The sequence below is a fragment of the Carcharodon carcharias genome, chromosome 1, assembly GCF_017639515.1.
Source record: "Carcharodon carcharias isolate sCarCar2 chromosome 1, sCarCar2.pri, whole genome shotgun sequence".
In the NCBI taxonomy this organism is placed as follows: domain Eukaryota; kingdom Metazoa; phylum Chordata; class Chondrichthyes; order Lamniformes; family Lamnidae; genus Carcharodon; species Carcharodon carcharias.
This window is the reverse complement of record NC_054467.1, coordinates 103,798,298-103,811,736: the sequence shown is the minus strand read 5'-3', so window position 1 is coordinate 103,811,736 and position 13,439 is coordinate 103,798,298. Positions and strand designations below refer to the sequence as shown.

Sequence of the window (13,439 nt, the reverse complement as noted above, 5' to 3'; positions counted from 1 at the left end):
CTTTGTCCACAGCACATGACTTCTTCAAAGAACTCCAATAAATTGGTTAAACATGATTTCCCTTTCACAAAACCATGATGATTCTGCCTGATTGCCTTAAACTTTTCTAAGTGCCCTGCTATAACATCTTTAATAATGGCTTCTAACATTTTCCCTATGACAGATGTTAAGCTAACTGGCCTGTAGTTTCCTGCTTTCTGTCCCCCTCATTTGAATAATGGAGTTATATTTGCTATTTTCCAATCTAATGGAACCTTCCCCGAATCTAGGGAATTTTGGAAAATTAAAAACAGTGCACCAACTTTCTCACCAGTCACTACTTTCAAGACCTAGAATGAAGTCCATCAGGGCCCAAGGATTTCTCAGCCCGCAGCTCCACAAATTGCTCAAGATCACTTCTCCAGTGATTGTAATTTTCCTGAGTTCCTCCCTCCCTTCCATTTCTTGATTTATAGCTATTTTTGGGGTGTTACTCCTATCCTCTATAGTGAAAACCTATACAAAATGCCTGTTCAATTCATCTGCCATCTCCTTACTTTCCATTATTAATTCCCCACTCACTTTCCATAGGTCCAACACTCCCTTGTTAGCTCTTTAAATATTATTTAAATATCTATAGAAATGCTTATTATCCACCTTTATATTTCCAGCCAGCTTTCTCTCATACTCTAATTTTTCCCTCATTATTAATCTTTTTGTCATTCTTTGCTGTTCTTTATATTTTGCCCAATCTTCTGACCTACTACCTATCTTTGCGTGAGTATGTGCTTTTTTTTTGGTTTGGTACTGTCTTTAACTTTTTTTGTTAACCATGTCTGTCATGTGTACCCTTTTTCTGCTTCCCCTTACTCCCTACCCCTTTTGTTATCCAAGTTTTGCTTGTCCTGCCTTTCCCCTTTGTGGGAACTTACCTTTATTGTATGTGAACCATCTCCTCTTTAAAGACAGCTCATTGATCCACTACAGATTTGTCTGTCAATCTTTTTACCTGGGCCGAATCCCTTGTCACCCTCCTGAAATTGGCCTTCCCTCAATTAATTATTTTTACTCTGGAATTGCTCCTTTTCCTTTACAATAGCTAGCCTAATGGGACACAAAAGGAGATCTACACATTGAAATAGAGGGCATGGCTAAGGAATTAAATGAAGAAGGGAAACATAAAGGATACATTTCTAAAGGGGGTACGGGAACAAAGAGATGTTTGGGTATATGTATGCAAATTGTTGAAAGTGGTAGGGACAGATTGAGAAAGTGGCCAAAAAGACAAATGGGATCCTGGGCATATAAATAGGGCACAGAGTACAAAAACAAGGACGTCATGATGAACGTCTATAAAACACTGGTTCCATACCAACTAAAGTATTATGACCTATTAACTCTTTCATATTCCAACAAGCTTTGGCTTTAGTTGCCCTCCTCTTTCCCACTGATAGGCATGTATCTAGACTGTACCCAAACCATCTACTTTTTGAAGGACACCCGTTGTTTTACTGGCAAACAGAAATGTAATCTTTTATTCTAACTATGTGAGCCAGATCCCTCCTCAATTCACTGAAAGGAGCCTTCATGCTGTTAACAATTTTTATCTTTGATTGCTACTAATCTAGACCATATTATACTAAGATCATTATTTCTGAGATGCTCCCTCACTGTGACATCCTCTACCTGTTCCAAGTCATTCCCCAGAGCTAGATCCAACAATGCCTCCATCCTAGATACAGATCAAGAAACTCCTTTGAGGTGTCTTTACCCTCACTAGTACTGAATGCTGGATAACACTTTGAAAATCCCCCTTAAAAAATTGTTGAAACAAGTCTTGGAGAATTCCTGCCTCTTCCTACTCTTCTGGATGGCCACTACTTACTATTCTGAGTTCTATCTGTTTGTGGGGTGACCACCTTCTGTAACCTACAGTCCAGGAAATATTTGCCCAACCTTTATGCCCTTCAGTGAACACCAGATTCCTTAATGACGCATCCATAGTTATATTATGATAGAGTTAGGATTTGCAGCACTACAAGCAGCTGTATTTGGCAGTTCAAAGTACTGGTTTACCATGTTAAATATTCAATAGTCCATTCATTTGTCCTTGTTTATTATCAAATCATATGGACTGGGGAGAAAATGAACTCACACGGAAGAGGGCAACTTAATTTCATTTTCTATCTGGGATTGGGATACATAGAAAATTTTTTCTTAAAAGCTGCTCAGACAATGGGAAAATATACCTTCTTTTCCTCAACAGCATGTTTTTAAACTTAGCCTCAGTAAAATATCACTTTATTGCACCAGCATGAAATTTTCAATTTTCAAGAGCCATATTCTAAGCTAGTTTTCCCTTCCTAAGCCAAATGTAATGTCCCAATTGGTACTCCATTAAAATCAGTTACAGTACACAATAGAGAAAGACCAGAAACCATTATTGTTGCGTATAGTTTAACTGCTCACTGTCTTAAATAGCTGAACCATCAGTCATGTCTACAAATGTTCCTTTACAGCACAGCTATGTCTCAACAATTTTAAACATCACACAGCTTCTTACCATCATTAACAAAAGTGTAATCTTTGGCAGCTGATGGCATGGATTTTGAGACTAGTTCTTGTTTGTCAGATGATTCACACAGTGCATTTTGATTGGCTGCACATGGAGGTGTGCACTGTGGAGTGACAGGAGCATGAACACTGGTCGCAGGAAGCTGCCCCTTCTCCAGTAATAGATTAACAACCTGGAAATAAGGATATGCTTGATACTTTTTTGACTTAATATTTAAGTTACAATGTGCTATATATGCAATAAGAGAGCTCCCATAACACAATTAGCAAAAGTTTGAAATTTAGCGAGTCTCTAAGGTATAGGGCTTGTTTCTATCTTTACTTTGTGTCTAAGCCACTCTACATATACTCAGTAATGCTAATGGCCTTTAAAGAGCTGGACATATCTTCATTTTGACAGACAAGCAAAAAGTATTGATTCTGCAAAGCTACAATGGACCGTAACTTCCAAGTTCTAGGGCAGTGTATCTGGGGAGTACACCAAAGATGCACTGGGGAGACACGCTGGAAGTTCCCAGGTAAGGATTGCACAGAAATTGCCCCGGAAGTTCAAACTTCCGATGGACAATTACCCTGCGCTGGGAACCATCCAATAATGCAATTTAAATTGCAAACTTCAGATGGTTCCAACTGTATTACAGCAATAGCGACCCAGAAAAGGTTAGAAGAATTAGAAACACATCTAATGTACTGACCTCCCCCGGCCCCTAACTATCCACCACTCCATCCCACTGACTCCACAAGATTCCTCCCACCCCCTGAATCTGCACAGGAACTCCTCCTACACCTTGGGGGCTCCTTAACTATGCCCCAAACCCCCACCAGTCCCACCCCAATCTGCTAGGGACACCCCCCCAGACCCACAAGGGACCCCTCCAATCCCTTACTAACCACCCAGCCCAAACTCCAATCCCACCAATGATCACCCAAACATCTCCCCAACTGACCACCTGACCCCCACACCCGACCAACCAGCCCCTTCACCACTGACCATCTGACTCTGCCCACCCAAACCCCACCCCCATCACTGACCACATCACCTTCCACCCCACCCCCGAGTGACCACCTGACCCTGCCCACTGACCACTCGAACCCTACCTCCCGCACTGACCAACCAACACCATCCACGCCAACCCACACTGACCCCCACTCCCCCAACTGGCCATCTGATCACCCCCGACTGATCCAGCCCACTGATAACCCGGCCTCCCCTTCCAATACCCCACTTTGCTGACACCCCCGACCAACTGACTCCTCAACCCCCAATGGCCACTCCCCAGACTAAACTCTCCCTGCCGCACCAACCAACTCCCACCTCCCCCACCTCCACCCCCAATCCTACCCACTTACCTTACAAACCTATCTTCTCCCTGGCCCCACGGGACTCCCACCAACCTCCACTCCCCCCCACCCCCCGCCTCCCCCATCAAGGCCCAACCCGACCCAACCTCCCACCTCCTGGCTGCCCAACCCCTCCCGAGTGCCCAACCCCACCCTCCCAACTTCTAGCTACTTACTTGACCAGCCTACCTTCTCCCTGCCTTGAAAATGGCTGGACTTGGTTTATGGCAGCTGGTGCTGTAAAAAAGGAGGCATGGCCTCCTTACGTCCGACTGTGCAGCCCTCAACTGAAGGCCTCAGGAGCGCACTGCCCAACACAGTTCTCGCCATGCCTGAGTCAGAAGGTCGGCTGGGGAAGGATCGCTTGGATTTTGAGGTAGGAAACGAGGGGCGGAGTGGCAAGCTGACCCTGATTGCTACTCTGTGGAAGCTCAGGCCCACTATATTCTGCTGCACTGGAATACAATGCTAAATGTTTGAAGAGATGAGGAACTTTGCAAAGTCACCAAGTGAAAACTTTAAACAAAATGCCATACCTCATGCTGTGCCTGACAGTAGTTTAATTTAAAGCACAACACAAAATAAAGAAAGAGAACAAAAGATGTCAGAACATGTGCTGATCCTTTATAAGGCTTACATTAAGGCAAATAGTGAAACGATGCCTAACAGCACTGTGGGTGTACCTACACCACATGGACTGCAGCAGTTCAAGAAGGCAGCTCACCACCACCTTCTCAAGGGCAATTAGGGATGGGCATCAAATGCAGGCCTAGCCAGCGATGCCCACATCCCATGAAAGAATAAACTTTAAAAATTCCTGGTTAAATTGCCATAATGTTTGTGGAGCAGATTTTTAAAAAAATGTTTCAGCCAGTAATGTAAATTAACAAGAATATAAAATATGGAGTGAGAAAAGGTGATTTAAGCCTAAAATTCACGGCCCTTCAAAAAGATCATTCAGAGTTATTTCATAATGGTTCCAGTCACATGAAATGCATAATATTTAATCAACATTTATGTAGATTTATTTACTTTGCATGCTTCTTACCCAGATGTTAATCTAGCCCCCCAACCCCCAACCTTTAAAGGAGTAATTAACGACACAGTATTACCATTTAGATGAGTTTGTTCTATTGACTACGCTATGAGGAAAATTAAGCTGCAAGCAGAACAGGAAGCCAGGTAGTGCCCAATAATCAGGTTTATTTTATCTTTTCTGCTTTCAGTTACAGCTTAGTAATGTGTCTGAAACGGTGAATATACATACTTGTCCTGTGCTCCTCAGAGTCTCTACAGCCTGTTTATGCGTTGCACCCTCCAGACAGATTCCATTCACAGAAAGAACGCGGTCACCTACCAGCAAACGTTAAGGGAAAAATATAATCAAAAAACTTCTGAACTTGGATCTGGTAGCAGCATATGGCAAGGAGTGATTCCTGAACTGGTGCCAAAGCTAATGATTTCCCAGTGCAAAGGTAATGATGCTAGAATCATTGTCCCAAAATTACTGTAAGGCTACTCCACTGGCAGAACATTAACAAAGTCTGCCTGAGCAAACAGGTTCAGGCTCTGTCTCAAATAACCAGGCAATGGGATCACTTGCAACAATGGAGTGGGTTGCCAGTGCAGCAAGATCACGTCAGCAGAAGTTGCTCCAACATTGGCGGTGGGTGGAGGTGTGGGATCAATTAACTTTGCTTGGTGAAAGTTTAGGGATTTTCAGAAGGTTTCAACAGAACACATGCCAGCTGTCACTGGTGAGGCTTTAGAAGGGCGCAACAGATGGAACTTCTGGGTTAGCTTGGGAATACTTCCAGGTATGCTACTTGATGTTGTGGAAGAAGGTAGGGTGGATGGAAGCATTCCATGTTATCCTGGTACCAGAAAATGGCAGCAAAAATTAATGGGGGTGGAATCTCAGTGCAATCAAGTTCTACCCCAAATTCTAGCAGCAGGCAGGAGATGCACCCACTCTTCCCCAGTCTGTGAATCACAATTTCAGGTGACAAATTCCACATAGCTTCATTGAAATTATTTGAAATGAGCTTCAGATTTCCAAAAGAAAGAAATAATTGTAGAGCCGACTGAAATTTGTTGATTATTTTAGGAGTGGCCTCTCCAACTCCCCGACTGTCCCATTCGCCACCTCTCCTACTCCCGTCTCTCCCACTTCCCACCATCCCACTCCTTAACATTCCCACTTGCTGCCTTTCCCACTCGCCCCCCTTCCTGCTCGCCGGCCCCGCCCACTCACCGCTTCTCTCCTGCCTCTCCCACTCAAAGCTCCTCTCGCTACCCCTCTCCCAAGCCCTCACTCACAGCAAGGCTTCGGGAGAGGGAAGCGGCAGCATGAGGGGGAAGGAGAGGGAAGTGGGAAGTGGGAAGCAGGGAGAGGAAAGGGAAGTGGGAGGGTTGATGAGCAGAAGGCAAGTAGAAAGAGTTAATATATATTTTTGATATTTTAAAATGTATTTTATTTTAAAAGTTGTTTCATTTAAAAATATAGGCGTTTAGAAATTGCAGTATTTCAACTTACAGGCTATAATGTTTTAATTTTTCTCTGACGAGAAAGGTCCTACAGAACCTAACTGCAGATTTTACATTGGTTGTAATGGGAAAATCAGATTTGCGTAACGTTGTTTCAATTAAAGTTGCACTTTTCAGGAATGCAACTACAACATTAAGTGAAGAATTACTGTTCTATTTCAGCCTATATATAAGACAGATAGCTAACTTAACTAAGAGTTTATTTTAATCAAAAGTACACCTCTGCAACTGTATTAGACAAAAGCCACAGCAAACAGCACACAAATGATTGTCACTGAGATAACCTATTATTTATGTGCAAGTGCATACTCTGCAAAAATACATTTACTCCTACTTCTCCATGTAACACTACCCCATTTGTTCCAATATAATCAGAGAAAATAATTTGGCGTATGAACTCAAAGCCAATTCAGAAGATTAGTGCACTATTTTAGGCAGTTGCTAAAAATTGCAGACCATCATTTTGCATAAGGAAGCACTTTTCAAAAAAATGTTATACAGAAAGTTACAATTTCTGAAAAAGCAACTTAAAATGGATCCTGACAACTAAATGGTCTCTCCAATTTAGTATTTATAGATGACTTACCTTTCCTAATACGTCCATCGGCCTCAGCTGCTCCACCTGGTATTATGGCTTTGACATAAATCCCGCCATGTCTCACACTTGTGTTAATACCACCCTAGAGAAAAATTAATATAATGGAAGATATCTACAGGAAGATGACCAACCCGTAAAAACACGTTTAAATGGCAAAATTCATTTTTTAATAAGTATGATTATATAGTTTGTTGTTACCAAAAATCAAATTGAGAAGAAAACTCAGGAGAACATGCATTTCCACAGTGGGCAGATCGATAGCATACAAAGTCACTGCAGAGAATTGTGAAGTTGTGCATCTTGGAAAAACAAATGGCAAAGGAAAACGCCCGCTAAATGCTAAGATTCTTTAATAGAGGAGAAAACAGAGATTGAGATCTGCAAAAGCAAAGGGGAGAATTTTCTCCCCATCGGATGGGCCGGTCGGGAGCAGGTGCGGAGCCAATCGCCACCCGTGATCGGCTGCGCGCCGCCATTTTACGTGGGTGGGCCAATTAATTGTGCAAGCAGGGGAGGAGGGAGAGTCAGGTCTGAGGCATGGAACTGCCTCAGGGAGATTAACTTCAGTTTTAAAAGTGGAAAAAATTAAAAAAAATAAAATTATTCAGACACGTCCCCTCATATGGCAATGTCAGATGAACTGGGACATGTTTATGAATTTTCGTAAAAATTATTTAATTAATAAAACCCTTCATGAAACCTTAGCCCACCCGTGGTTGAGGTTTCATGCAAGATGCGAAGGCTGCTTGGGCTCTTCACCTGTCCGCCAACCTTAAGGTTGGACGGGCAGCCCTGCCAATTTGTTTAATTGGATTATTAATGGCCTTAACAGGCCTTTGACAGTTCAGCAGGTGCGCAGCTGACTCGGGTGCGTGCCTGCCAAATAGAAGATCGGAATGACACGCGGTGGCGTCAGGACGCATGCCCGACGACACCATATGTCATTTTCCGTGTGTACAGGCAGGCCCCGCACGCCAAAGAGAAAATTCTCCCCAAAGATATTTAAAAGTAGAAATGAAGGTTAAAAATTCTATCCTAAAAGGAAAATTGTATACTGATTTTCTACTTGGGGCACTAAATTTTAAATCAAGCAATTGATTTATGTATACAAGATTTTTCTCAGGCTGTTTGAAGTGCTGTTTCAGCTTAATCACCTCACTATAGCTAAAATATCAGAGCCATGGAAATTGTACCCTCAAGAGCCACTAAAATTATTTTGAGAATTAGACGTTATAGTTAAAGGCATGAGAAATTATGGTTTGTTTGTCTTCTCACTGGAACAGAGAAGTTTTAAGAAAGGATCTAAAATTACGAAAGGTTTTGAAAGGGTCAACAGTGAAAGATAATTTCCACCTGTAAGTGAATCACTAACAAAGGGACATAAACAAAGGATTATTACCAGAATAACAAAGGGGGCATTAAAAGTTGAGAGCGAGAGAGACAAACATTGTTCTGGGGGCATGGTACAAGTCTAAACACATTAAGTATAAGCTGACAAAAAAAGATGATGTCCAGTAATAACTGCTTTGACAGATTCACTTGGAAGGATTTCTGAAGCTAGCAAGTAATCTGAAAACTTTGTGCAATAACCTTTGTTGTTTGATAGTGCAATATATTTTCAATGCTATAGTTCATGACTTAGAATTTTTCAGTCTTGAGCAAAAAGCTATATTGTAACATGGTCAAGCTACAAACGCTCAAAGCAATCTATTCTGGAGCACTTGTAAGTTTCCATAGCTGACAACAAATATTAATATAACGTAAGGTCAAAATCACTAGCTCTAAAAAACACAAGAATGTGTTTTCACAACTTCAATCCCTTTGAGTGGTCTGCATGCATGGAGATTGAGAGTAGTGAATTAGCCAATTCCTTTAAACATACCAAAAGCAAAGACATCAAAATTCAAAAGGAGGTGCTGATATTAGTGGTGGAATAGAAATATATAACACATGAATAAATATTCACCTTGAGCAGCAGTGCAAATAAGGAAGTATTCAGTCAGCCATCTGTTAGCTCCCCCGCCTGATGATTAGTTCCATTTGTATCACAAGAAAATAGGAACCCAATGTAACACTGCCTGTTATACGCTAATGCCCAGGTAAATTTTTAGCTCATTGTTTCCCTCCAACCATGATGGTATCTCAAAACTGTACTTTTCATTGCTGAAAACTAAGGTGGGGGTGGGGTAGGGGAATGATCTTCTATCAGCAGTTCCCAGGGTAAGCTTATTCCCTGGCACCAATGAATAATTGGAGCAGACATAAGCCTGAGAGAGTGGGGCTGAGCCTGACCCTCCTGCTTCACTTTCTTGTCACTGATCTAGAAAAGCACCTGAAGAAGCTGGTGGCGGGATTTGCTCTTGGGACTGCGACAAATTGGAAGGTTTGAGAAATCAGATAAGGCAAGGCACGCCAGAAAAATAAATTCCCCCTTTCAATTACAGCCACATTCCACAGGCCTGTAGGTTTTCTGGCTGTTATTTTCTAACAGATGTAAGGTAACCCGGAGTCTTGCAGCCAGTTCCAAAGCAACAGGCTTCTCAAGTCCACAGCTGCACTTAAAGCACCTTAGAGGGCATACTGTGCTAATGGTGTGACCAGGCAACAGTAAAGACCTGACACATCAAATCCTTTGAGACTTGGACAGGTAGAGTAAACTTTGGGTGCCCTTGTCCATCCAGTGCGCAATAGGGGGCCAGGAAAAATCAGTAATTGTAGGTTTACAATTGGTTTCCAGAAAAAAGAATATCACAAATATTTTGCGACACTGATGTGTATGGCCAAATTGTCCTGTGACTTCTGAAAATTAATACCACTGAATCTAAATTTTACACACTTTAATATTTCACTAAGTAGAGAAAGAGAAAGTTGAAAACCTTGCCAAACAGTACCGTGACACTAATGCCCAAGCTGTTCTCTATTTTTGACAATTCCACTTCGAAAATGTCTCCTGGCTTTAGCAAAGTGCTTTGCTTGGTATCAGAAAAAGCTCTTCTTTTGGTCTTATCTGTTGCAGAATCCTATGTGCAAACAAAGTTAAAATTAGCTTAAACAGCAATATTAAAAATACAGATGGATTGTTTCCGAGGCTGGTGAAGGAAGTCAGGGAGGAGATAACAGCTACTCTGAGGATGATTTTCCAATCTTCACTAGATACAGGGGAGGTACCAGAGGACTGGAGAAATGCAAATGTAGTTCCATTGTTTAAAAAGGGATCAAAGGAAACGCCAAACAATTATAGGCCAGTTAGTCTTACGTCAGCGGTGAGCAAATTAATAGAATCAATCCTGAGAGATAGGATTAACTGTGATGTGGAAAGGCATGGACTAGACAGGGACGATCAGTATGGATTTGTTAAAGGAAGGTCTTGCCTCAGAAATTTGATTCAATTCTTTGAGGAAGTGACAAGAAGGGTTGATGAAGGTAGTGTAATGGATGTGTACATGGATTTTAGCAAGGCATTTGACAAGGTCCCACATGGCAGATTGGTCAGCAAAGTAAAAGCCCGTGGGATTCAGGGTAATGTGGCAAACTGGATAAAAGGTTGGCCTTGTAACAGGAAACAAAGGGTAATGGTCGATGGATGCCCTTGCAATTGGAAAGTTGTCTCAAGTGATGTTCCACAGGGCTCGGTGTTGGGACCCTTGCTGTTTGTGTTATATATTAACGATTTGGACATGAACGTGGGGAGCACGATTGGGAAATTTGCAGATGACACAAAGATTGGCCGAGTACTGGATAGTGTAGAGGATAGCCATAATCTCCAAAATGATATAGATGGGTTGGTGGAGTGGGCGGTAAAGTGGTAGATGGATTTTAACATAGAGAAGTGTGAGGTCATACATTTAGGGAGGTCAAACAGTTACAGGGATTACAAAATAAATGGGAATACACTAAGAGGGGTAGATGAAGTGAGAGATCTTGGTGCACAAGTACACAGGTCCCTGAAGGCAGCAGTTCAAGTAGACAGGTTGTAAAGAAGTGATATGGAATGCTCTCCTTCATTGGCAGAGGTATAGAATATAAAAGTAAGGACATAATGTTGGAATTGTATAAAACACTGGTGAGGCCACAACTGGAGTATTGTGTGCAGTTCTGGTCACCACATTACAGTGAGGACGTAACGGCTCTGGAGACAGTGCACAGGAGGTTTACAAGAATGTTGCCAGGGTCAGAAAAGTGTAGCTAAGAGGAGAGATTGGACAGGTTGGGGTTATTTTCCTTCGAACAAAGAAGGCTGAGAGGTGACTTGATTGAGGTGTACAAAATTATGAGGGGAATAGATAGAGTGGACAGGATAAAATTGTTTCCCTTGGTTGGGAATTCTTGAACCAGGGGACATAGATTCAAGATAAGTGGTAGAAGGCATAGGGGGGATGTGAGTAAGAACTTTTTACGCAGAGGGTCGTGGGTGTCTGGAATTCACTACCCAAGTTGGTGGTAGAGGCAGAAACTCTAAACTCTTTTAAAAAGTACCTCGATCTGCACCTTAAGTGCTGTAAGCTGCAGGGCTATAAGCCGGGTGCAGGAAGGTGGGATTAGAAAGGACACCTGGGTGTCCTCGGGCTAGCATGGACAAGATGGGTTGACCCTCCTTCTGTGCTGTAACTTTTCTATAGTTCTATGGTTCTAATGAGATTTAATCCCTGTTTCAGAGTTGTACAGACATGCTGTTTCACTTCAAAAATGTTACTTCTGCAATGTTTTGTACCATGCTCTTACAAATACTGTAGCAAAATAAATTAACACCCAGCTGACAAAACATAATACAAAGTTAAAGGCATAATATTATAGGAGGTGCAGTATTGGATTTCGGCAGCTAGATATTAATATTACTCTTTCCAAGCATTAAGTACGAAACCAACAAAAAATGCCAGAACTGTAGAAATACGCTTGCCTTAGATTCTAGGAAACAAATTTAATACACTGCAGGGCTGTAACTTCCAAGCTCCAGGGCAATGTAACTGTGGCGTATCCCAAAGATGCGCTAGGGAACCACCCCACCCAACAATCCCCCACCCACACCCCACCCCACCAGAAGGTCCCATGTAAGATTTGCATGGCAATTGCCCGAGAAGTGCAAACTACCTGTCCCCGCCATGGAACTCCCCCAACACCTGAATCCCCAGGGGATTCCTCCCAAGCCCCCATGAGACTCCCCCAACTCCCAACTATGCCACCAGGCCAAACCCGACCTCCCACCCACAACCCCCCCAACTGCCTGATCCGCACCTCTCCGACCTCCGAATCCCCAGGGGACTCCCCCCTCACCCCATCCCATAATTACCCTCCTCAAAGGGATCCCCCCACCCCGACTCCCCCCAAACCCCAGACTACCACCCGCCAGGCCCAACCCCACCTGACAAGCCCAGCCTTCCCGCCCCGACTGCCCAACCACCCCCTTCCAAATATCTGGACCTTTAAACCTACCTGATTTACAACAGCCAATGCTGTTAAAAATGGAGTGTGGCCTCCTTGCATTCGACTCTGAAGCCCCCATCAGAAGGCCTCAGGACTACATTTCCCTGCACATTTTTTGCCCGGCCTGAGTCGGAAGGTCAGGCAAGAAAGGATCAGAAAAAATCCAAGGTAAGAAAGTAGGACCAGAGTGGCAACCCGACTCCGATTGTCACTCCGAGGAAGTTCAGGCTCTCAATTAAAAACTCTCTCAACTATGTGATACACTACTACATGACAACATGAAACAGAGGAACTGGTTCCATCAGGTATGTTCTGGAATTCAAAGATGAAACACTCCCCTAATGGCTCCACGAATTTATAATGTAAATAGCATATCAAGAAAGTTTGAGCCTCGATCCTTGGTCCATGATGAATTACCTAATCTCACTCGGGCAGAGGAAAGGTTACTACGATTGGATTCAGCACCTCGATGTCATGGAGACAGAAAGTAGAACTTCATCACTATGCTTTCAGGACATCCTAAAGTAACTCCCAAATAAGAGATGAAAATGCAGACAATTTGAGAACAACAAGGTTCCAAAAACAGTGAATGAGATGAATGACTAATCACTCATTTTTGGCCACGTTGCTTTCAGAAAAGAGCATTGGCCAGGACGCTGGGAGAACTCTTCCAGGAACTTATACGCATCAAGTCCTGCATCTTCTGACCTACTATAGGTGAGTGCGCTGTTAACTGCGCCATGGGGGGAGAATTTTCTCCCGGTTGTGGGGGGGCTTGGATGGGAGCGGGCGCATAGCTAATCGCCACTCGCGATCGGCTGTGCGCTGCCATTTTACAGCGGACGGCCAATTAAGGAATGAGGTTTCATGATCAATACAAAGAGTGCCTGGGCTCTTCACCTACCTGCCAACGTTAATGTCGGACAGGCAACTCCGTTAATTAGTTTAATTGGTGTTTAAATGGCTTTAATAGGCTTTG

General features: G+C 43.0%; 1 protein-coding gene across 5 annotated transcripts in view; it reads right to left on the bottom strand.

Annotated features, from left to right (window-relative positions):
• ptpn13 (protein tyrosine phosphatase non-receptor type 13) overlaps window positions 1-13,439 on the bottom strand; it is a 270,908-nt gene that overhangs the window by 107,611 nt on the left and 149,858 nt on the right. For all 5 annotated transcript variants that reach the window (XM_041196016.1, XM_041195983.1, XM_041195993.1 and 2 more), the window contains 4 exons: window positions 9,931-10,059; window positions 7,028-7,121; window positions 5,162-5,247; window positions 2,543-2,726 (listed from right to left, as the gene is read on the bottom strand). In XM_041196016.1, the coding sequence (XP_041051950.1) occupies window positions 2,543-2,726; window positions 5,162-5,247; window positions 7,028-7,121; window positions 9,931-10,059 (493 nt within the window). The remainder of the gene's footprint in view (window positions 1-2,542; window positions 2,727-5,161; window positions 5,248-7,027; window positions 7,122-9,930; window positions 10,060-13,439) is intronic.